This window comes from Cucurbita pepo, chromosome LG16, assembly GCF_002806865.2.
Source record: "Cucurbita pepo subsp. pepo cultivar mu-cu-16 chromosome LG16, ASM280686v2, whole genome shotgun sequence".
Taxonomy (NCBI): Eukaryota; Viridiplantae; Streptophyta; class Magnoliopsida; order Cucurbitales; family Cucurbitaceae; genus Cucurbita; species Cucurbita pepo.
This window is the reverse complement of record NC_036653.1, coordinates 6,035,820-6,060,553: the sequence shown is the minus strand read 5'-3', so window position 1 is coordinate 6,060,553 and position 24,734 is coordinate 6,035,820. Positions and strand designations below refer to the sequence as shown.

The window sequence follows — 24,734 nt, the reverse complement described above, 5'->3', positions numbered from 1 at the left end:
CTCTTTGGAATTTTCCTGAAATGCATGTGAGTGAGGACAAACTAGAGGACCTGTGTTGGTTTGTGGGAATAGCCTTCACTTTTAAGAAGCGAGGAGTAGGTAACAAACCATATCGCAATAAAATAACAGGGGCATTAGGTGTCATAGCCTTCACTTTTAAGAAGCGAGGAGTAGGCAACGATACAAACCATAGGGTTTTCTTGTACAAGTTTGTTATAAACTGAACAACTTATTTCAATCAACAGATCCTTCGTGTAGGTAGAGGCGTGATCTAAAAGCCTATGCACTGGCTATTGTTCGGATAAGCTGGCATGACATTCTTCTTTTAATTGAAGCTAGTAACGTGGAAAGGGGTAAATCAAGTTATGCATCAGCTTAGTTAATGGATAACAAAATGTTAATCGATTGCCTAGCTCGAGTGCCTCACAAAATCGTTACATCTGTTGGAGAGAGAAACGAAACATTATTTATAAAGGTGTGGAAACCTATCTAAAAATCGTTACATCGGTTGGAGAGAGAAACGAAACATTTCTTATAAGGGTGTGGAAACCTCTCCCTAGTAGACGCGTTCAAAAACCATGAGGCTAACGTCGATACGTAACGAGCTAAAGGGGACAATATAGCGGTGGGTTTGAGCTGTTACAGATGGTATCAGAGTTAGACACCGAATGGTATGATAGCGAGGACAATGGACTTCCAAGAGAGGGTGGATTGTGAGATCCCACATCGAGTCAGACACCAAACAGTGTGTCATCAAGGAAGTTGGGCCTCCAGGAGGAATAAATTGTGAGATCTCACATCGATCGCAGATGGAAACAAAACATTTCTATCTACTAGCACGACTTTGAACTGTTACAGATAGTATCAGGGTGTCGGTCCTACCGTATGATCTAAGATTTGTCGACTTTGAAGACCTAGTGAGAGATATGATATTGACAATCTTCCTTTCACCTTGGTTCATGGATCCACTTGCATTTCAATTTCATGTGGGTTCGATGTACTTGGCTCCAACATGTGAAGGTAGCAATCCACTATTGTGGATGAGACACGTGGAAGACAATTTTGAATGCCATGTCATTCTTGTTGGAAAAGCCAAACAAAACCATAACCTAAGCTACCAAACAACCTAAATTCCCAATTACATTGCAAGAAAAACAAAATCATAATAATTTAGGATGAGGCAACCACTCATGTCCCTTCATCAACATATCAAACCATCGAACCAAATGTCGACATACCGACATAATTTTGTTTTGACTTTATTGATCAAATATCTGAAGATAAGAACATTTGTTTGAGATTCGAATCACTCCACAAGCAAAATCGATCGCATCAAATTTGAATGATTCTAAACATGCAACCTAAACTACGCCGAATTACACATAAACTTAGTCATTGACATTTATATTACATGATTGATATTTTGGTTCATCTGATTGTGTACGTATTTCGTGTCGTGTAGAAAACAACCATCACCATTTTCAATGAACACCAAATTGAGTGTTTTAGTGAAATGGTTAGTTCATGATAACATGTGGTTGAAGTTGCAGTTCAGGAGGAGACGTGGAGTTTGATTCACGAACTGAATGACAACCAAAGACCTAAGTTTAGGCTTCCGTTTGGCTTTCAGTCATTTTCTTGCACGAAATATCATCAAACTTCATTTATAATAATAAAAATAACAACAAAAACCATTAATAATTTATATAAATAAGTATATAATATAAAGTCGAGCTCAAAGATCAAATATAAAAAATTAAAATATTTACAAGACACTAATTAGCATAAACGGCCAATTTGAGCATAGTTCAGCAGACAAGACACTAATTAGCCATTCCAAATGTCAATAGTTCAGTCTTTATCCTGCAATCATCTATTCGTCTCCGGCTCTCTATTGTATCTATTGAGATTGTTCTAGAACTGAACCAGCAAGATCCCAAATGGAGACGTAACCTAAAAGAGGGTTAGTTTGGGTTTAGTGAAGTTTTGAAAATGAGTAGTTTTTATCTCTATTGGTACGAGGCCTTTTGGGAAGCCCAAAACAAAGCCATGAGAGCTTATGCTCAAAGTGAACAATATTATACCATTGTGGAGAGTCGTGATTCCTAACACATCTCGTTAGAAGGAGAGAAAGTGGGTTGCACAATGCTCTCGTTCGTTGGGTATTTTATAAGATAAGATAATGCATTTTTATTTATATATACTCACACTTAGTGATGAGAAGATTACATTATTGGATTGGTTAAGTGAATATGTGGGTTCATGATTACAAAATTGGGTATGACTTTGCTACAAAATTGGGTATGCTTCAAAAATAAGGTAGAACTTACACACCCACCTTCCACCTTTTCATTTCCCTCTCTAATACAGAGTTTTAAGCTCTTCTATATTAGAGAGTAGAACGAAACCTCTTTCTAATAGACACGTTTTAAAATCGTGAGATTGACAACGATACGTAATGGGTCAAAGCGGAGAAATTTTAATAGTGGTGGGTTTGGACTATTATAAATGATATCAGAGTTAGACATCAGGTGGTATGTCATCGAGGACGTTGGGCCTCTTTTGTGAGATCCCATGTTGATTGGAGAGGAAACACAACATTTCTTATAAGGGTGTGAAAACCTCTCCCTAGTAGACGCGTTTTAAAATCGTGAGATTGATGACCATACGTAACGAGTCAAAGTGGACAGTATCTGCTAGAGGTGGGTTTGAGCTGTTTACATCTTTGTTTCATATTTCAGGATTAAATTGATGTAATCACGCACTTTTTTAGATGTAGCTAAATGGGTACGAAGATTTGAATCTCGCGTCTCAAGAAAATGAGTACATGTCAATTATCACTAAGGTATAGTCATCAATTTAATAAAACCCAAGGTATATTATACACATAGTAGTATCGTTTCCATTCATTTTTATTACCATTATATATAATTTAAAATGACATTTCGTTCATAAATTTAAAAAACCTAAATTTGTAAAACTCCCCGAATTAGAAAGTTTGGCCTTGGGTAGCATTTATTTAAATTGAGTAAAAGAGTGAACTTTATACTTACCTTTACTTAATACAATTAACTATATACCTAATCATAATTCAATTAATTAAAACACATATTTTTTTTACGGGATACTAAAATTTTAATCTTCCATCTTTACACGTAGTTGAACTTAAATAAGACAGTAAATTTTTTTTATTAGTCATTCTCTACCGAAAGTAAAAAAAAAAAAATTAATCTAATAACGTCAGTTCGAACATAATTTAATGGATATTTAAAAGTTATTGATTAAGAGAGAGAGAGAAGTGGGTGAGTAGTTGCAAGGATGGGTTTAGTGACAAAAGTATGGCCTCCCTAAACATTGACGTGAGAACAGTTGTAACCGATCAATGAACAACTTGACATTTCCCTCCAACAATAACTGAAATATAATATATATATATAATTAATTATTTTTCCTTTCGAAAGAAAATGACTTATTCCCCATCTGAAGTTGCGGTCCTCTAATAATGGTTATTTATTTTATTTAAACATAAAGTTTTAATATAAACTTTGGTTAAATTTCTTATAATCATATAATTTTTTGTCATAACATGACATATATCGAATACAAAGGTACGAATGCGAAGAATAAGACATGGCTTATGTGGGTTTTGTTGAACGGTCTAGTGGACGGAAGAGCATACTTCTCAACACAAAATTCGGGATTGGAATAACCTTCACTTCCAACCCTTTATTGCTCAGGACTGGATAGTGACTCCGGTGAACTCATAGCATTCTCTTCACTAGCTCAATCGACTGGCTTACTCAGCAGGTAAGAACATATTTTACTGTAGCTAGTCGAGCCACTATGGTTGTCTCTAAAAAGATGTCTTTTTCAAAAAAATTAATAACCCAACCGGTTATAAGTCATTCTTTATTATTAAATTCACTACAACAAACAATAAACCCACCTTCTCTATTATTTTTCCATCTAATTAAAGGGTTATGATATTAAATATTGTTTCATTTAATTAATTAATCAATTAATTTTAATTTGTCAGCAAAAAAATTATTGGTTTGATTGCAATTATGTATTTTATTAAGATATTAGTAATTAAAAAAAAATAAATAATATTTGTATATATATATATTGAAAATTATTAATGAGACTTTAAATGGTGGGTTTTTTTTTCTTTAAAAGAGTAGAGTGAAATAGGCATGATTTAAATATTGTCGTTTTCTTTTTATTAAAAATTAAAAATTAAAAATAAAAATAAAAATTAAAAGAAATGATGAGGTGGCGCATAGAAAGGGCGTGAGAAAGCAGAAATTAAGGACACAGACCCCTTGGAAGCAAGCCAACTAGCTTTTCTTGTTTCTTCCTAAATTAAGGTTGCCACTTCAAGCAAGAAATAATAATAATTTTAATTAATTATTTAATTAATTACAAAATAAAAATAAAATGAAAAAAAATAATAAAAATGCCACTCTTACACTTCTCTTGTCTCACGAGTGGGCGGCTTTCAACCCTTCGTTACTAATATATATATATATATATATTACTTCATTTCTTACTCTCTCACTCCTCACTTCTCTCTCTCTCTCTTACTTTTTTCACTCAAAACTTGCGAAAGTTTTGATTTTGATTGATTTCATGGAAACCCCAGATGAGTTTATGGGATCTAATGATCAGATTCATGTGGTTGCTGTTAAAGGTCGTCGGAACAAGCGTATGCGTCTTGTTTGTGGTGGTTTTGAGGTGACTTCCTCCTCCTCTTGCGGCGGTGGAGGCGGCGGAGAGGAATTTCCCGCCGCTTCTTCCTCTGTCTCCGGTGAAATTAGTACTGAGGAGGAAGAGGATATGGCGAATTGTTTGATTCTTTTGGCTCAAGGAGACGGCCATCGCCGGCAGAGGCAAGCGCTTCACGACCGTACAAAAACAGAGTTTTATGTTTATGAGTGCAAGACATGTAATCGGCGTTTCAATTCTTTTCAAGCCCTCGGCGGCCACCGTGCTAGCCATAAGAAGCCTAAGCCGCCGCCGCCGCCGCCGATCGTTGCCACTGCCACCGCCATGGCGGTGGAGGAACGAGAAGAGGCAGAATTCAACAAGATGGTTCCCGTTGCCGCCGCCGCCTCCGTCGTAACGAACTTTCAAATCCAAAAGGGAGGAAAAGTTCATGAGTGTTCTATTTGTGGATTGGAATTTAATTCAGGGCAAGCGTTGGGAGGGCACATGAGAAGGCACAGAGCCACGGCGGCGGTGACGACGGCACAACAACAAAACCACCATAATTCTTCAGGGGAGATTAAGCGAAGGAACATTCTAGAATTGGATCTGAATTTACCGGCGCCGGAGGAGGATCTCCGGGAGACAAAGTTTCAATTTACGGCAACCCCACAAACAATTGTATTCGCAGCACCAACTTTGGTGGATTGCCATTATTGAAGAAATTACAACATTGGATTATTAATGCTTTGTTTTAATTACTTAATAGTGATTAAATATTCTTTGAAGCTATAATGAAATTGTTGGTTTTTTGGTGTTCATATTTGGTTACCATTTCGTCATTCATGGAAAGTGGGTGATTTTTGGGTTACCCTTTTCTCTTCAATTTATTAAAAAAGATTGAATTTTTATGGAAAATTAAAGTAAATTAGAAAAACCCATTAATAAAAAAAAAATAGAAAAAAAAAAGCAAGAAATTAGAAGTGTGATGGGTAGGGTTTGGCAGCTCCACCGCCACGTGTAAAGCCTCCATTGGATAGGTTTTCTCTCTCTTCTTTTTTTTTTATAAAATTTTATTTTAATATTTTTTTGTGTGTCGTATTAAATGAGAAGAAATACATGGATGGCAGGCTGAGTTGGTAACTAAGCTATGCCAAGTGGATCCACCTGTCACTTTCTCTCTCTAGGTTGGGAATTTTTTAAAAGGAAAAAAAAAAAAAAAAAAGAGAATAGTACAGCTCAGCATTAGTTCTTAGCCTAACAGTTCACCTAAGTGTAAGTGACCAACTGTATTATCCCTTATTTTAGAAGCTACTTTTTAACTAACATTGGGATGGGGTGGGTCCCACTGCTCTCCCTTTCTGTTTCTTTTGTGGGGCCCACTCCCTTCGTTATTCCCTATAAAGATACTCTCCAACTGTTACCACCAGCATTTGGGCTTGCCTTGGATAAGTGGGCCTTCTCTCAGGTCCATTCCTTTTGGGCCCACCTTCTATTTTTCCTTTTTCCTCTTTTTCCCTTCTGGTTGGATTGTGTGTCGCCACGTGTCTACTTCTTCATCAACATTGGGGCACTATTGTTCCTAAACTTTTATATATATAATAGACACGTACGTGAGACCCCACATCGATTGGAGAGAGGAGCACAAGTACCAGCAAGGACGCTGGGCCTTGAAAGAGGGTGGATTGTGATGTCCCACATTGGTTGGGGAGGAGAACAAACCACCATTTACAAAGATGGGGAAACTTTCCCCTAGCAGACGTGTTTTAAAGCATTGAGGGCAAGCCTAAAAGGGAAAGACCAAAGAAGACAACAACATCTGCTAGTGGTGGATCTAGGGCGTTACATGGATTGTAAGATCCCATATCGATTAGAGAGGGAAACGAGTGCCAGCGAGGACACTACTCCCTAAAGGGAGTGGATTGTGAGATCTTACGTCAGTTGGAGAAGGGAATGAAACATTCTTTACAAGGGTGTGAAACACTCGGAATGAAACATTTTTTACAAGGGTGTGAAACACTGGGAAAGAAACATTTTTTACAAGGGTGCGAAAACATTTCCCTTGTAAACTCTGTTTTTAAAACTTCGATAGAAAGCTAAAAAAAGACAATATCTGCTATTCGTGGGCTTTGATGTTACAGGGTGTTATTTACTATATCTTTTTATTCATCTCATGAAAGAACAAACTGCTGAGATACCTAAAAAAACGGAAGATGAGATTCATTATGATAGTTTTAATATATACCTTCACACACGTACCGTTCTATTGCATTTAACAACGCTTTATTCATATCACTATAAGTCAATACTCAATTATTCGGGAACGAACGTGGTATGATTGGAGAAAAAGGTTAAAGTTTAGGATTTATTAAATATGAATGAATGGCTTGGGTTGATGATTATTGTCACATGTTGCATCAAAGCATAGTGTAATATAGATTTTACAGCACATAAAGTAAAGCCACTATTTAAGACATCATATGATTTGACATAATTTATGTAGGTGAAAAACATTAGGTTATTTTAAAGTAGGCATAACTAAGTGGCAACATCAAATGAGAAGATGACACGTGGACGCTTTAGAGGTGGGAAATGGGAAGGGTATAATGGGGATTGGGGTGTAAAATAAAGAGACAGGACAGATAAGTGGGTAAAAGCAAATGGGTAGAATCCGACCGACAAATAAGCCCTACCCGTTTTCTTTTATTATTATAAATAATTATTTATTTATTTTGCTAATTTCCAAAAGTGCATATTTGTTAATTCTATTTTTTAATTTTAGTTTTTTGGTCTCTCTCTCTCTCTCTCTCTCTCTCTCTCTATATATATATATATATATATCTCAAAATTTTAACATGATACTTCACTAAATTACTTGAAATGTAGCTATAAATTTATATTATTACAATTATTTATTTATTTATTAAAATAGTGATTTTTTAAAAGTTGGACTACTATTGATACGTGGAAATCACTACTAGGGGAGTAAGATTTGAATTACTTTACAAGGAAGATTGATCATGTCTAGCTTGAATGATTCTTGTTGATCAAATATCTCAACGCAAGAACACTTGTTTGAGATTCAAATCACTCCACAAACAAGATTGATCATGTCGAGCTTGAATGATTTTACATGCAACCTAAACTACATAGAATTACAAATAAACTTAGCCATTGGCTAAAGAAAGCATAAATGTTCCTTTTACTGTATTTTCCAAGTCTACTTACAAATACAACATACTTGGCTTTATATAGTCTCAAAATGAAACGATTAAAGGCATTCCAAGAGTTGTAACATTCATATTTAATGACCATAATTACCTATTATGTAATTGTAACCTAAAGTAACTAAAAAGTCTTAAAATACATTAATGAAATACAATAACTCTAAATTACTCTAAATTGTAATCCGCCCAAAATTTATAATATGAAACTTTATTCTTCTTCAATGTGGCATGAATTGAAATATCTTTTGATAAGTTCAACAATATTCTCTTCACATCTTCATTAAAGTATATTGTATGATTGATGTTTCTTGGTTCATATCAACGATGAAAAAAGTTTAGAATATAAAATATAAATACTACAAGTACCAACATATCATTTAAACTTAGTTTAAAGATAAAAGTATGAATTGAGTTGTATAATTTAGGTGAAACATTTTTAAGTAGTTAAATAAATACATTACTCACAACATCAAAGTTGCTGTGGTGTAGTGGTTATCACGTTAGTCTTACACACTAAAGGTCCCCAGTTCGATCCTGGGCAGCAACAGATTTATTAGCCTTTTTGATTGAACCAACTTTTTTTTCCTAAAAATAGTAACCGACATTTTTCCTTCATTTACTTTCCAGGAGTGAAGAAGCTTAAAATAGCATCTTAACATGATTTCCAATAGGGTGTGGATATTTGAATCTTGAAAAGTTAATTTATTATTCACTTAATAAACATTTTAAAAGAATAGTGTGTTTTATGTACACATTCGAAGTTGATATGAAGTAATTAAGCAAATAAATAATTTATTGTGTTAATATATGTTACCATAAAAATGATTTAAACAAATATAAACCCATGCTTTCGGGTTTTCGGATTGACTTTTCCCATACAAACCAACCTTCAACAAAACATGGATATTGTCACAGGGGCGTATTGTGCACCATCGTACTTGTATCGAAATGGAGACCGATTTCCGAAGCATTACCTTGTGTAATGTTTGTTATAAAATTATTGTCAAAGTTGTAACTATAAGACTCAAACATGTATTCAAATCTCTCCCTATCCTTTTCTCATTTATGTAATGTTTATCATTCGGCAACGAAAGAAAGACCGTTTGAAGTAGTATATGGGCGCCCACGACCTCACATTATGCATTCCCAACCATGAGTGCCACCACATAACATCACAATATAGTAGGCATCCGTCAGAAAGCCGTGATTGGACCTGTAAAGCTGAATCTCTTAGTTTATAAGTAAAAAATAACAAAATTTATAATATAATGTACAGAAATATTCGTCGATATGATATTTATACCGACAAATTCGTAAAATTGAAATTCTGTTATCTATATGGACCTCAATATTTTAATCCTTCATTCCTATGTCAAGTGAACTGCTGGTTTCTCCATAAGAGGGAAAAAAGAATTAACGTGGTCTTCTTCTACTTTAAAATGAACTAACACATTCAACTTACAGGGCACATCAGGAACATTCAAGATAAATCACTTCTTGGTGTAAGTTTGATGGTCAGGTCCGACATCCCGGGAACCAGTGTTTATATAAGGACCTCGAAAAGTGGCCTGCGGTGGAAGTGGCCTTGCCGGATCTATAACTGGTTTTTTGGAAGACCTGGATGATCAATCCTATTCACATTAACTCGTGCAAATTCATTCGTTCAAATGCATAAAATTGTCAGTACCAGCCATGAGTTCATGTACTTACGCCATGTAAAAGGGAAAGGCTAATCCAGCAGATGCAAAGGCTATCAACCCAGTGGCAACGATAATATTCCGTCGTGTCATCGGGTTTTCTACAGCTGATCTGAATACAAACATCTATAAAATCAGTGAAAATTATACCAAAAAGAAATCCAATATGGTAAAATTTCAAGTAATTCTAATAGGAATATGTGTCTGCCGTTTGGAAGTGAGCAGGGCAGAAACTAGTTGGCACATATGACAGATTGCTTCCTTTTTTTAGTTTTAGTAAATGACGGATCTTTTGGTTCTAAAAAGTGCAACAAGAAGGCTTTACGTGCACATCATCAGCCAAAAGGAAAAGGAGAGAACAAAACACAAGAACCAAGACAGCAAGGAAAAGAAGAGGAACATTTTAGAGGCCGACAGCAATTGATATTCTGTAAACTTAAGCTACAAAGTTGTCTTACAAGAAAGCACCAACCACCTTGAATTGACGAATGGAAGGAAATGCTCAACAGAAATCAAATCAAATCAAGGCTCAACAACATGGTAGATATGCTATACCAACTCTATACAGTGAACAATGCTCAATTGATAAGAACATCTTCCAAATTTTTCGCCAACAATATGTTTGATGTGTTGGATGATGAAGGTCCCACATCGGCTAATTTAAGGAATGATCATGGGTTTATAATCAAATAATACTCTCTCCATTGCTATGAGGCCTTTTGGGGAAGCCATGAGAGCTTATGCTCAAAGTGGACAATATCATACCATCATGGAGAGTTGTGTTCATCTAACATGATGGAAACAAATATATCAGATACTCTGACTGACTTTGAGAACCTTACGAAAACAGCTATATTGAACAACAAAACAAGGACAATATCACAATGACCAGATTCCGTAGTTATCTACATAACACGAAATGTGAAATGAAAACTTCTGTAATTACGAAAGTGACAAAAGTCCACAAGTACGAGCAAATCATAACACTTTTGCAGCTAATCTCTTAAACTGAGAAACTTCAGCCTCCATCTCCATGTACACATACACAGATACAGACACAAAAGAACAAATGTTTGAGAACCACGCAGCACTTTATTCCCTTAATTAGCACGAAATGCAAACGCAAATTACTAATATTTTCCCACTCCGTCCACAATTGACAATGAAATTCATAAACTTAGAAGGTGCAAAGTCTACGCATGGGACCAAAAAACCATTAGAATCAGTAAAAAAAAATGTTCATAGAAACTAATTGAAAGAAAAACACCATCTTAGGAAGCGCGAAACATGAGAAATATAAGATAGTTGAACAAATCTGCAGAAACGCATTCTAAAACGGATTTGGATTACGAAAAGAAGGAAATGACTCTCCATCGGCGTCGGCAAGATTCTTGAGCAAAAAAGTACAGTAAGAACAAAACCCTAGCTGAAAAAGAGAAGAAGCTGAGCGTACCGATGGATTTGGAATTGAGAGTGATGACGATTGAGCTGAAGAGGAGCTTCTTCAAAGAGGCAAGCGAGGGACCTGATGAGGAATTTGTTGATCTGCGGGTTCAGCCTTGAACCATCTCAGGGCGTGGAAATGAAATCCCCAAATTACTTCATTCTCAAAATAAAAATGTCATTTTTTTTCACTACGAAAAATAGTTAATAATTTAAGACTTATTTCATAATAATTTTATTTTATTTTAAAACTCTAGACTCACTCAAATGAGAAAAGAAAAAAAAAAAAAATTGAAAATTCTAATTTATAAGATCTCCCATACGTGTATTTATCCTAAATTTTTAAAAAATTATATATGTGTGTTGTATCTCGTTTCTCTACTTATATTTTTTAGGATGCTCAATTCATATTCATGTTAGGATACTAAAAATATTTTCTAAATTTCAAAGATTATAGCATATAAAAGTGTATATAAGTTCTTAAAACTGAAACCCTAATTTGGAAACACAAATTCAGTCAATCATAGCACGAAATAAAAAACTGAGTCTCGATCGATATTGTTCCACATTGTTGTGGGGAATGTCAATATTCGAGTATTTCAACTCAAATTTCGAGGAAAAAGAGCCAAAAGTACGTGCTTAAAATTGAAACCCTAATTTACAAACTCTAGTTTGGCCATTTGAAACACCGGAAATGTTGAGGAAAATGTTCAAATTTCATGAATCCAACCAAAATTTTGAAGAAATATACCCTATAAAAGTGTACCTAGGTTCCTAAAATCGAGACCGATCGTTCGAATCCTGAAATGAAGTATTTTTTATAGTTGAACCAAAATGAAATAAAAACTTAATTCTCCAGCTTCAAAAAATGAACCATTATCTTATCTTCTTAAGAATAAATTAAAATGGCATCAATCATAATTTCAAAAATGATTGTTCAAAAGTTTACCTTCACATGATAATGCAGGCTCTTACCCATCGTCGGATCCCTTTATGGATGGGAATGGGGCGGGAAAGTTTCTTTCCCTTCTCCAATTAAAAATGACCCCCCCGCCCTGATCAAATTTGAGGCCGAAGCCTTTACCTCTCCAACGCTCTCACCAGAACTGCCCAAACAAACAAAACGAAGGCCCACAAAAACTCCAATCTCATCCCAGTTCCCACAGGCCATCCCCCCATGTCAACGCCTCACCGTTTCCCACCGTCCAACGCCTCTCCCGAAACCCTAACCCATTTCTCCGAAGAAGATGAGCTCAATCTCCTGAATTGCTACCTCCAAATCGCCAGATCCGCAAACCCCACCAGCAATTCGCAGCCCACTCTCGACTCTCCGGCCTTGGACCGCATCGAGACCGCTCTCCGCCCAAAATTCACCTACTCCCACATCGCCGATAAGCTCCACAGGCTCAAACTCCAGTACCACAAACTCGCAAGGACTAAGTCCTTAATCAAAACTCCCCACCACCGTCGAATTCTCGAGATCGGCCGAAGCATCTGGGGAAAACCCCCCACGTCCAGAACAAAACCACAGGCGATTTTAAGGGCAATTCCACGGAGAATCAAACAAAGGTCAGTCTCAAGCACAAAGGGGGTTGATCTGAACGACTTTCCCGTTCTTTTGGGTGAATTTTCTCGGCGGTTTCCGGGAAATGGGGTGTGGAGAGAAGGGCTGAGGGGAATGGAGGAGAAGAGTTTGAGGGATATGAATGAAAAATGGGTTTTGTTGCATATTGAAGAGGCAGAGCTTAAGGCAAGAAGGGCTGCGTTATTACAGAAGCAACTTAGACTTACAGACTTCTGAAGATGTTTACATTACTAACTGAAGGATTCTCTTACAGTTTCTTTTCCAATTTGAAACAGCGTTATGTGCCATAGTCTTCTTGTCCGTGTTTTTCCCTGTATGATGTATTTCGATTATGCACCCAATGGTAGGCTTAGAAGTATGGGTTTGTATTGTATTGTATAATTGTATTTCCATTATGACCAATGAATGGCTCTAACATTTTTCAATGCATTGAATATCCTCTTTGAGATGAAGACGAGGAAAAGAACCAACAAAGATGCAGCAAGTAAATTGAGAAAGCATACTAAATCAAGAATTGGGAGAGATCTAACCTTTTCAACATTCAGCCAGTTGAGATTCATTCAAATCGAAATTTACACCTTTTCACCTTCCAAATGATAGCTGCAAAAGAACTCATGGGGTCTGATCCTCCACAAGTTCTGATATGCAAGCAGTTCGCTGAAGTGGTACAAATTCTCAAGCCTGGATTTTGCAAAAACGAAGAAATAATGTAACCTCATAAAACAACCCATCTTTCGTTCTAAAAACCATTAAATTGAGAAGTTACTCAAAAGATGAAACGTATAAATAATTCACCTCTGCACAGAAAGTTGAGGATCAAGATTCATCATACCTCACTTAGGTTCTAAATCCATAAAATTGCAGAGTGCAGCAAAGATACAGAAGCGTGTATATACAGAGTTCAAGGTAAACATAGAAACTCCAGCAGTTTTTTTTAAGCAGGAGGATTGACCACAGAAACCAGGAAATTGAGGACGGTTTTTCATTTTAGAACCATTTATATGACTGAATATCGACTCTCATTTTATTGATAATGTCATTTAGCAGCAAGCACGTTTTGTTGAGCGAGGTTCTCCTGCTGCTGTTGGTAGTTCAGGGGCCTCCTGAATAGCATGATATGTGGCTCGGGACGATGAATAGCATAGTGCACCCATCCACGACTCTGCTGAACTCCAAGTGCACGCCACTCATTCTGCACAAAGGATTAAAGGGCTAAGAGTATAACAATACGCTTTCATTAAATGAGTACTCAAAACAGATTTGGGAAGCACAACTTTGCTTAGTTTAGTGATTACAAGTTCAAGAATATTAAAAGACATTGATGGTATAATGATATGCCTGTGCCTGTGCCTGTGCCCAACCATGACGCCTATTGCTCATTAATTGCATAGAGGGAATGCACAATTGGCAAGCTAGGAGGGGTCTAGTCTAATGCGAAACATTCATGAACCCCTGATTCTCAATGCGAAACATTCATAAACACCGTTTCAACTTTCATACAACCATCAGCCAAATCAAAGAGAGAATATCAAGATCATATGAAAACTAAGACTAGAAAGAAGAGGAAAAACCATCCACAGCATAATAACAATTTCTTACAGAGTCTCAATGTAATACATTTATTTTTCATTGTCGACATACAAAATAGAGAGTAGCGATACCTAAATCTGTTTTAAGAATCCAACTATTGAAATTAATTTTCTTCCGAAACAATCCGAGGATAGGAGGCGATTCTTAAAATGCATAAATTCAAAATTACTTAGACCAAATTGCTTACTTCAGAGAGCAGGCGATTCTTAGGCAGCAACTTTGCCACGTCGGGTGGGAGCACCACATGCCTGCATCAATTTTTCAATCACCAGTTAGCCATTGAAGACAAAGAATTAAACACTTCCAACAATCATCCAAGGCAGCAAGAAACTAAAAAGTTGGAAACTGAGAGAGAGTAAGAATACGATAATACCTATACTCGTGAATGTCGTCGAAGTACTTCTCAGAGTACTGAATCTGACCCATCCGTCAGTGCTTAATCTTCACCTTCCAGAGACAATTACAATACTATGAAGATGAAGCTAATTCATTCAATGGTTCCGATCGCCCAACTGAAACGATGTCTGAACAGCAAACTCAAACTGAGCTAGGGCTCTCCTCAACCCCACGAAAATGGCGCATTATTTATATATACACGATTTGAAGTAATGAAGTGCAAAGTCGCCCAATCATTTATAGCCACGTGTAACTCGTTAAGGAGGGCTAATTCTACCAGGTGTTACAATTATTATTTTTATATATATAAAAAAGAATTTTCGTATATCTCATCCATTCCGTTGTTTCTTCTGTCAAATTGAGTCATGGATAATTCATGAATTTAATTGTATTTACAGCTTTTTGTCCACACATATTTAATAGTGCTTCTATGTATTGATCAAATTTAATCGTATTAACGGATAAATTACCATATTGAAGTCGCAAACTTTAAAATTGACTAAACAACAAGCAAATTCGAAACTTTGTCGGAAGCAAGACAACTGAACTTAATTTCACTATGTTTTCGTCTTTCATGTGTGCCTATATGAGTAGTATAAGCTTGTTTCATGCCACCCTCCCCTCACAATAAAACAAGGGACGGGACATGGAAGACTCAGTTCATGCATCCCTCCCCCTTCACAATAAAGCAAAGGACCACACCCTCCCCCTTCACAATAAAGCAAAGGACGGGACATGGAAGAAGACTCAGGTCATGCATTACACCCTCCCCTTCACAATAAAGCAAAGGACGGGACATGGAAGACTCAGTTCATGCATCACACCCTCCCCCCTCACAATAAAACAAGGGACGGGACATGGAAGACTCAGTTCATACATCACGCATCGTAGTTTCATAGTGATATTCTAAAGAAACAAAACACCAAACAAGAATGGATTCTACATCTAATTTGTTCATCATTGATATTGAACTCCATTATTGGTTTGCTGTGCTCAATTTGCCTGTGTCTAAAACACACACCTCCATAAGTCATCGCAGCAAACTACACTATGGAATTAAAGGCCCATACAAAATTTTGGAAAGCTTCCCTTCCCTTCCAAACTAACTAACCAATCTTTCTTTTACTCCATTCTTCTGTACACTACACCCGCCCAAAAAGGGAACTTTTTTCATAACCCTATCATCATATTCATAAGGGTTGTTGCTGTATGATCATTTTTCTGTACACCCACAAAACCAAAACCCAAAAACAAAACAATTTCATCAGGAGGGCATGTGGGATTGCTTCATAGCTTTTCCACACCAAAAGAATTTCATCCCCTACAAGTTTTACTATGTTTCTTCTTCGCCTCCCTGTGTTTGCGAAACCCTATTATTAATTACCCGATATTGCGGTATCGCCTTCTGCAGTACCGACGTCCCTTGGAAGATCATCATCTGGTAATGTCTCTTGTACTCCATCACCTGTGATCATGTAAAACATTTTAATCCATCTAATTTCTTTTCCTAACATGTGATGTGTATACTGTAAAGATGAATGCACCTCTTCAGGAGGCGACTTGCTGAATCCAAACTTGTTGATCCACAACGACTCTGCTTCGTCTGCGGCGGGCAGAACGAGATTCTTCACGTTCAAAAATCCCAAGAACCTCTCGATGCATGAATACAAGGATTGGAAGTAGCCCTGAAAAATAGAGTTCATTTCTTAAGTGAAAGAGGAAAACCTTTTTCATGGTGGAAGAAAGATGATAGCTACCTGCCCCTGGAAGTTGGTATCTGTTGCTACTAATGGAAGCTCCGCTACTTCAATCCCAAATATACGAAATATTCCCGCTGACACGACAGATTCACTACATGAACGAACAAGATTAGCTTTAAGAACATAAGAATCCAGCAAATATAATGCAAACTTCATGAACTCTTACTTCACAGTTAGAACTGCACAGTATATCCCACCAAATTCTTGACCCCTGATGTTCCTCCTGCACGGCAAATAGAACTGCCCAAGATTACTCTCAACAGCCCACTATATTTCATAACTTCATAGCAAGATGCAAGAACCAATCATTGAGGGAATGAAAGGAAAATAGGAGTATAATTCTTTACCCATAAAGCATTGACGGAATGAAATCCCTCCCAGAAGCAGGGTCAACTATGGGATCAAAACAATCCTGGATTTACAAAAGAAAAAAAACGAACAGTTGGTAAGAAGTAAAAAAAATGCCCTCGAAACAACCTATATTAATCGGTACAGCTGAAACATGGGTAAACTATAGCTTCCCTCCAGAGGACAATTGTCTAATGAAAGTCACTCACGTGGAAAATAGAAACAGCCTTCGAAAGCAGTGATCTAGTTTCATCGGAAGGCGACATTTTCCAGTTGAGGACCCGCCATCGAATTTTAAGATTGTTTATGCTTGCCGAACCCTTGTCTTCAATCTTTTTCTGAACAGAGACCAAAATAGACTCGGGCAGCTTCTCTCCTCCTAAAGCCACCAACTTCTCCAGTGCAGAGTGTATCCTGTTGCACTCAGGACAACAGAACCACTTTCCTTGGGGAAGTTCCTGCAAGAACAATCGTATCAAGATTTTAAACATCAGATCACAACATTTACCAATCAAAAGAAATCGAAATCTGCAGTGAAAGATGGTGTAAGGGGGACACCTTGAGATTTTCCATGTTGTGTTCCTTTAAGCAGCCAACATGAAACTCCTTTTCACACTGGAGAAAATATTGGCATTTGGTACTTAACATTCGAGAATAGTGATAAAAGGAAGATTTTAACACCTTGCTAGACAAATAAACTTTCAAAGAATAATACCTGATCACAAAGAATAACAGTTCGAGGACCAAACCCGGACTTGCTAAAGTCGTGGCATCTACAACAGTTGAGACAACCATTTAGAACACTCGGAGAAACATTCGAGAAGCAAAACCAAACATGCAACAAATATTGAGGTGGCAAAATTTGAAAAATGAAGCTGCTTTCAAGGAAGAAACAAAAACCTGCATAGTGCACATCCACCAACTTCCACTTCCATAGTTTTGACAATTCGAATGCATCTCGTTGTTATCTGTTCAATAGGATCAACACCAGCAACCCTTCCAGCAGCAACAGCATTTGCATTGTGCTCCACAAATTTTTCCTTTTGGAACAAATTCTGGCAATATTTGCAGTACCAGGTACCAGTAGGGATACATGGTAAAGGAACACAATCTGAATTGACCAAGCAAAAAATGTCAACTTGTGCATATAATTACTAGATGATGGGGAATAAATGTATTCTGCAGTACCAAGTGTAGTGATGTATAAATGCAGCGCAGTGTCCATTTTAGTTTTTTGATCATGATACTCATATTTATGCATTAATGAGTTACTAATCAACAAATTTACCAACGTAGGACTACAGAGAGAGAGGGAGAACTTCCAAAATTTGGTGGACAAACTAGCACAAACATAGGACATTTTCAACAGGAAGCTTAATCACCTCTGTGAAAAGCCCTGGGGCAGCCATCACAACACAACAGATCCCCTCCGTCTGCACAAATGCTACACAAGTCATCGTTATCGTTGGAGGAGAACTTTCGTCCTTTTGATAGAGATATGGACAACTCATGCAGAGACACCCCATTTGATGTGTAAATGTGCAAATAACTGCAAGGGAAGGTACACTAGCCAAGTCAAAATAAAACTAATTATATCAACAAAGTTTCATTTCTTTCATAACTCCACAACAATCTTGTCTAGTTTTCATTTACAATCTTATCTCTCATTGCCTTTTTCTTTCTTAGTTTTTTAGAAACGTAGACATTTGGTAACTATTTCTACATTCTCATTTCTCATTTCTAAGAAACGTTCCAGATATTATATACAACTCTTATAAACAAAAATTCTACTTTCTTATTCTCATTCCAACACATTTTCTCTTGATTTTCTATTAAGAAAAAACAAGAAAAAAAAAATGAGAATCCAGAAACAAGAAAAGAGAATGTGATCACATAGGAAAACTTGATCTTGAGTTTCATTTCTTTAAGAAAATCATGTCAAGGATAGACTATATCAAAATGAACTAAGAAAATACTCACGGCTTGCGCCTTGATGCCCAACCAGCATGAGCTTCAAATTGCGAGGGACTAACCTAATCATTAAGCAAAAGTCAGATCAAAACTCCAGCAAATCTTGAACATCAAAAATGTTTCAGCAGAAGAATACTACCTCAGAGTTGCAGCAGCTACAAAAAATACCAAATCCCTTTTTATACCCAACCAACAATTTCTACAATAAGAAAAAGATGAATAAATAAATATATTAACTATACATAACATGAAAATTAGTAAGAACTAATTGATTATTTGTCTATGGTTAATAATAAATAAATAAATAATGAAAAAAAAANAAAAAAAAAAAAAAAAAAAAAAAAAAAAAAAAAAAAAAAAAAAAAAAAACCTGCCCACGAGCATAGTATGCAACTTCAGTCCCATCGGGTAATATATCCTCCTCAAACACTAACTTATGCAGCCTTAGATCCCTGTTAGAAGGATGTCAGATAATGTCCATGAAATAAACTATAACAAGAAGGAAAATAAAGAAAGAGTAGATGTCAGAACATATCCACACAGGCAAAGTGACACAAGAAATTTATGAAAGGAACGGATCACTAACTTTCTAGTTAATCTTCCATGACTTTTACCACGAGTGGAACCACTCTTTGATGCAGAATCAGATAACTTGGGAAGTAAATTTGGTTTTGGAGTTCTGCAATAAACAGATATAAGAATACATGAGAGCATGAAACATATCTTCAGAATGCGTGAGAGCATTCTTCCCATCAGTATATATATGTCAAGTTCCAAATTTTCATTGATAGAAATTTTCTTGCATTACAAACACCAAAAAGGTTGTAACCTTTGGGGCCTTATCTATATTGTTGTCATAAGCTACTAAATGGAGAAAGCATCGTGATAAGTAAGAACACCTTTCATTACTGAAGATTATGGGAATGGGGCTGTCATGAGGCTTCTTCAAATCCATACATGAACAGCAAAGTAACATCGCCTTCCCGGGGTCTGATTCAGGAATTCGACCTATGATACAATGAATTAAAAGATATAATCATTAGATTGTTGGGTCTAGCAACCAAGTAGTGGAACGGTATGACAGAGCGACCAGACATAAAAGCAACCTTTGCAACTCAGGCAGATAGCAGATCTTTTTACCAAGGAACAACCAATTGCACTTCTGATGAATTCTTCTGTCTGGTCGAAATAAAAATTTTGGCAGGCGTTCATGATGTCCCGGAGGGTATTCCCATTCTCCAAGTAAATGTACTCTGGTGGACGTTTATTCGAGCTACCGGCATGTAGTTCAAATAAAGTAGGAGAAACAACCTGCATTATTCAGATATGGATTAACAAAATTCCTCGAGTAATTTCATGAATCTGACCATAAACAAAACTCACTTCATTTCCTTGGCAGTTGTTACAGAAACAAATTATCCCAGAGCCACTGATTACTCCTCCTAGCCCAGCGTCTCCTTGTGCTTTAATCTACAATTAGTCAGAATTCGAAGATAAGACAAAAACCATATAGATGTACAAAAATGAAAGCAACTGCAACTTCAACCAATACCTTAGAACCTCTAATGTATCTCACTCGAAGTCCCTCCAAAATACCCGTTTCCAGAAGGTCCTTTAACTTGGCGGGAAATCTCTTCGTCGACACTTTCTTCGGCTTTGTCATTCCAATCTTCATCGGAGGTGTAGCTGAGGGGCTAGGGGCATCCTCTGGTTTGTTTTCAGCGTCATTTGTGATAACTTGCATTGTCATACCCGTATTAGATTTTGCAAGATCATCTACAGACGTTGTCGTGGACTCCGAGTTCTGATTTAAGGTCAAACGGGTAAACCTCTTGCGAGGCTGCTGAACCATCTTATTTCCCAACTGATCATTAACAACAATGATCGATTCCGACCAACTCACTGCTTCCTCTGAGAGAACACTTTTACCCTCCTTCCCTAAATCCCCACATGTTACAGCCCCTTCAGATTCATTCCAAGATATATCCTTAGACTCCTCCTCGCATGATGGCTCCATTTTTTCATCAACCAATTCCCTGTCCCTTGCCAAATTCACTGTCCCATGGCTGATTGGATCCTCACTATCCAACAGTTCCTCCTTTGATTCTTCTATACGAATACTATTCGATGTCTCATCCATAGTTCCAGTATCACCCGTAGATTCATCCACCTGACTCTTCGGTTCTTCATCGCTTACAAGGTCTACTATATCACTCTTGGCCTCTTCACTCATTGAATCCGCCATGTCCTCCATACTCTTCACTTCCTCGACCTTCCCCACCTCAGAACTCCTTAACTGGGCAGTCTCATCCTCCCCCTCGCCCCCACTTGTTTCCATCGTCACTGAGCCCTTTAACCTTTTGGGGGTAGGAGTCTCCAGAATCGCATTTGGCAACCTCCTGGAACGAGTCCGACCTAATGACCCACAAATCTCCGATTGAACTTTCAAAGCAAAGGCAAACTCACGCTTAAGACCAGTCCGGACTCGTGACAACACCACGAACTCATCCGGAGCCGTACCGTTCGCCATATACCATATAGATCAATTAACCCCTCGAATTATCCCGCTTTTTGAATTCGAAAAGAAATTATCAAAGTAAAATAAGAACAAGATATTAACAGTGGCGTAATATGTGCCTGTAAATGATTAGATTTCGATGCGTTTTGAATTGAATAACCCCAAATGAAAACCGATTATGATTTCGTTCCTTTAATAACAAAACGTATAGATATAAGAAGAAGGGAAAACACTCACACGCAATGGAAAAAAAAGAAAATTAGGGTTTGTCGAACGTCGGGAATTGAGTTTTTAGGTTGGGGAAGAAGAAGAAGAAGAAAAGAATGGAGGACAGGGGAGCCGGTTTCTTGGAAGAACGCAAAACGAAAAGGGCGAAGACGGAACCAACTTTTCATAATACCGAAAATACCCCTTCGAAGACGATTCCGGAAAAGATTAGGGCAAATGTGAAGAGGGGTAATACGACGTAGTATTGTAAATGTTGTTGGAGGGTAATTTGGTACGTGAAAATAAACAGAAACGCAATCGCTTCGACCACGCTGCTCCACGTCGTAAACATATATTTCGTTTTTATTTTTTTATTTATTTATTTTATTTTGGTTCGAAAATAAGTTTTTTGAAAAACGAGAATTTTCGCGGCTTGGACCTCAGACGATCTTTACACACACACACACAATCGCGTGCCAGCCAATCACAGCTCGCCATTTATACGCCGTGGAATTCGCGGGAAATTTACCAGAACTGGGCCGGCTTCACAGTAGGCCCATATCATCCCTAATAAACGTGAACCGTAGCGGTTCAATTCGGTTCCTAAACACAATAAAACCGATCCGGTTTCCAATATTTTTCTCTCCTATTTGAATCTTGACTAACTTAATTATTTGATTCAATTGATTTATTAATATAATAATATATTTTTTTTAATTCAACGTACGAGGAAAGATAGTCAATGTCGTGCATGTTTCTTTTTATACATTTTTTATGTTTTTATTTTTTTTTTTAATTTATTTCCATACAACGTATTGAAAAAACATGGTAATTTTATACATTTTTAGATTATATTATACAAATAGATAATAAATTAATTAGCCTGATTTGTTAAAATAAATTAAATTAATTCACATAATTAAGGTGCAGTTGAATTTAGACCATCGCAATATCAATCATTTATTACTCTTTAATTTCAATAATTAATGTCCCATCTATTTATATTTCTTCTATACTATAATTTACTTATTACTTAGGTTGAAATTGAAATAAAAATCAATTAGGGTATGAATTGAGATAATTACGCCATTATGGCTGATTATAACGAGTGGTGGCGGCGCCGCCGCCACTGACGGAAAATGGGCTGTATGAGAGGATGATTCAATTCAGACAGGGCAAGGCAACGGGTGACTTGTCGCACCGGTCACTTTTGTGTAGATGGGCTGAAAGAAAACGACACCGAATGTAACCGGCCCGTTATTATAAAGTCTATATGAAAATGGGCCGATAAAGGCCCCCATTGAGATATTTGACGATGGGCCGATGAAGGCCCACATGGAGTTATTTGAGGATGGACGACAAGTAGACACTCTCCCATATGCGCATAAACGACATGTAGTTTCAAGTCAAATTACCGGATTAGATGGTCATAACTTCAGTTTACTAATATTATTTTATTAAATTTAATAAATATTCATTACATTTTTAGTTCAAACCATCGGTTCAAGTTTTGTAGTTCTTGATCGATGATATATTTTTAAATTTGTTGAACTATGTTTAAATTGGTAGAAATGGATGTACTGATGTACGACCATTATTGCAAGTGAGTGGGTATAAATAAAAGAGTACTAGAAAAAAAAAAAAGTTGTGGGCTAAGTTAAAAGAGGCAGCTGAATAGAAGACTTGAGATGTGTGTTAGCCCTAAGTGTGGCCAGTCACGCACGTCTCGTCGCATGGGATCGGTCGGCCACTTCTTACAATCGAACCCAAGGAGTTTTGTCGTCAAACGCCTGGCCGTATTTATAAGAATTTATTATTATTATTATTTTACTAATCAAATTCCCATTTTCAATATATTTTATTATTATTATTATTTAAATGTGTGGTATAAAATATTAAATATTTACACCAAAAATAATTTATGAAATTTATTATTTTTTTCTTCGCTCGAAACATTTTTTTTAATATAAAGTATTAATAGAGAATTATTTCACGTCTAAAAAAATTAAAAAAAAAAAGGTGGCGATGAAATTCAAGTACCATAAAAAGAGCTATCTTAATTAAAAATATTTTAAGGTTGATATCCTGTCTTTATAGTCATGTGAGATAAGATAATATTGTCTGCTACGATAATGTATGTTTTGGCTGTTATATATCATTGTTAGCCTCACCATTTTTAAAATGCATTTATTAAATATAATTTTTCAGACGATATTTTTTAAAAAAATTTATAGGTACTTTTTAATTATTTAAAAGAAGTTAAAAGATATTAATGAAACAAAATATTAACCGTCTCTATGAGATTTTTTTTTAATAATTCGTGGTAATTTCGAAGCTAACCTTACAATATTCGTTAAAAAGTGTTCGAGACGATTTGACCTACCAACACACCTATAACGTAATATATGCCAAATTAAAACACGATCAAGATAACATCGATAATGATAGTATCTCGAAAGAAAATGAATAACAAGGTTGCTGAAAGAAAACGATCGATTATTACATAAAATAATAAAAAAAAAAAGTAAAAAATGGATAATGATAGTTCTTACTATACAAGTTTAGTTTGCTTGTTGTTTTTCCTTTCATTTTTGGTTCACTCCTTTCCTTCAACATCAAATTTTAGGTAAGAAATGAAAGCATATATTATATATTTGAATTGCAAGAAAAAAAAGTATATATTATAATATATTATATATTATATATATTATATCTATATGGTGTGACAAATTATGATATCATTATTTGAATCATAATTAGGAGTTAATCCATGCATTTAAACTTGGGTTTAGTCTCTAATTTGGGAAACACGTTTCCACACTCTCCAATAATTCACTCAATTCCAAACCCTTTACCTTACCAATCATTTTCCATTTATCACTTTAATAATTCAAACACATTTTAATTATGCATTTTTAATCCTTTTTGGATCATATATTCCTCTTACTCTCACCAAATTATGACAACCATTTTATTTTCTCTCATAATTCATATATATATATATATATATATATATATATATATATATATATATATATATATATATATATAATTGATTATCTGTTTTGGTCCATTACGTATCATCGATTGCACTTTTGATGGCACGGACTTGCGATTGTGCGGCACTCACTTTCTAGCAACAAGTGAGCTAAGCCAATTCGTTCTTACGTTGCCTACGGGCAAGGGATGTATGCTCGAGCCTCTGACCTCGGTTTAAGAAGAAGGTTTTAGAAAAGGAGGATAGAGAGAGGTTTTGAAAGAGGTGTTATATATGCAAGCAAGAAAGTA

General features: G+C 36.2%; 4 protein-coding genes and 1 non-coding gene across 6 annotated transcripts; 2 read left to right on the top strand and 3 right to left on the bottom strand.

The window, feature by feature from the left end:
* The first annotated feature begins 4,550 nt into the window (after positions 1-4,550).
* LOC111777877 (zinc finger protein ZAT5-like) lies at positions 4,551-5,525 on the top strand. Its single transcript, XM_023657606.1, has one exon. It carries the CDS (start codon positions 4,630-4,632, stop codon positions 5,422-5,424), a length of 795 nt encoding a protein of 264 aa, XP_023513374.1. The 5' UTR covers positions 4,551-4,629; the 3' UTR covers positions 5,425-5,525.
* A 2,880-nt stretch (positions 5,526-8,405) lies between these two features.
* On the top strand, positions 8,406-8,478 carry TRNAV-UAC. The gene has a single exon. It is a non-coding gene; the product is annotated as a tRNA-Val (tRNA).
* Positions 8,479-8,890: 412 nt separating this feature from the next.
* LOC111777879 lies at positions 8,891-12,105 on the bottom strand. 2 transcript variants are annotated; one of them, XM_023657610.1, is made up of 5 exons: positions 12,021-12,105; positions 11,082-11,227; positions 9,642-9,740; positions 9,394-9,548; positions 8,891-9,152 (listed from the first exon to the last, which is right to left on the bottom strand). In XM_023657610.1, the coding sequence occupies exons 3-4, from the start codon at positions 9,719-9,721 to the stop codon at positions 9,422-9,424; spliced, it is 207 nt and encodes a 68-aa protein (XP_023513378.1). In that variant the 5' UTR covers positions 9,722-9,740; positions 11,082-11,227; positions 12,021-12,105; the 3' UTR covers positions 8,891-9,152; positions 9,394-9,421. The 2 variants fall into 2 exon arrangements, with proteins under 2 accessions (XP_023513378.1, XP_023513377.1); XM_023657609.1 differs by having other exon boundaries at positions 8,891-9,144.
* A 1,283-nt stretch (positions 12,106-13,388) lies between these two features.
* On the bottom strand, positions 13,389-14,818 carry LOC111777878 (cyclin-dependent kinases regulatory subunit 1-like). Its single transcript, XM_023657607.1, has 3 exons — positions 14,620-14,818; positions 14,434-14,494; positions 13,389-13,848 (listed from the first exon to the last, which is right to left on the bottom strand). Exons 1-3 carry the CDS (start codon positions 14,670-14,672, stop codon positions 13,693-13,695), a joined length of 270 nt encoding a protein of 89 aa, XP_023513375.1. The 5' UTR covers positions 14,673-14,818; the 3' UTR covers positions 13,389-13,692.
* A 744-nt stretch (positions 14,819-15,562) lies between these two features.
* LOC111777872 lies at positions 15,563-21,630 on the bottom strand. The gene is made up of 18 exons (XM_023657600.1): positions 20,274-21,630; positions 20,105-20,191; positions 19,828-20,032; positions 19,621-19,729; positions 19,308-19,400; positions 19,092-19,173; positions 18,861-18,920; positions 18,731-18,783; positions 18,133-18,299; positions 17,651-17,861; positions 17,466-17,523; positions 17,309-17,365; positions 16,960-17,208; positions 16,750-16,814; positions 16,569-16,625; positions 16,400-16,493; positions 16,187-16,327; positions 15,563-16,107 (listed from the first exon to the last, which is right to left on the bottom strand). Exons 1-18 carry the CDS (start codon positions 21,249-21,251, stop codon positions 15,976-15,978), a joined length of 2,898 nt encoding a protein of 965 aa, XP_023513368.1. The 5' UTR covers positions 21,252-21,630; the 3' UTR covers positions 15,563-15,975.
* Positions 21,631-24,734: the final 3,104 nt, after the last annotated feature.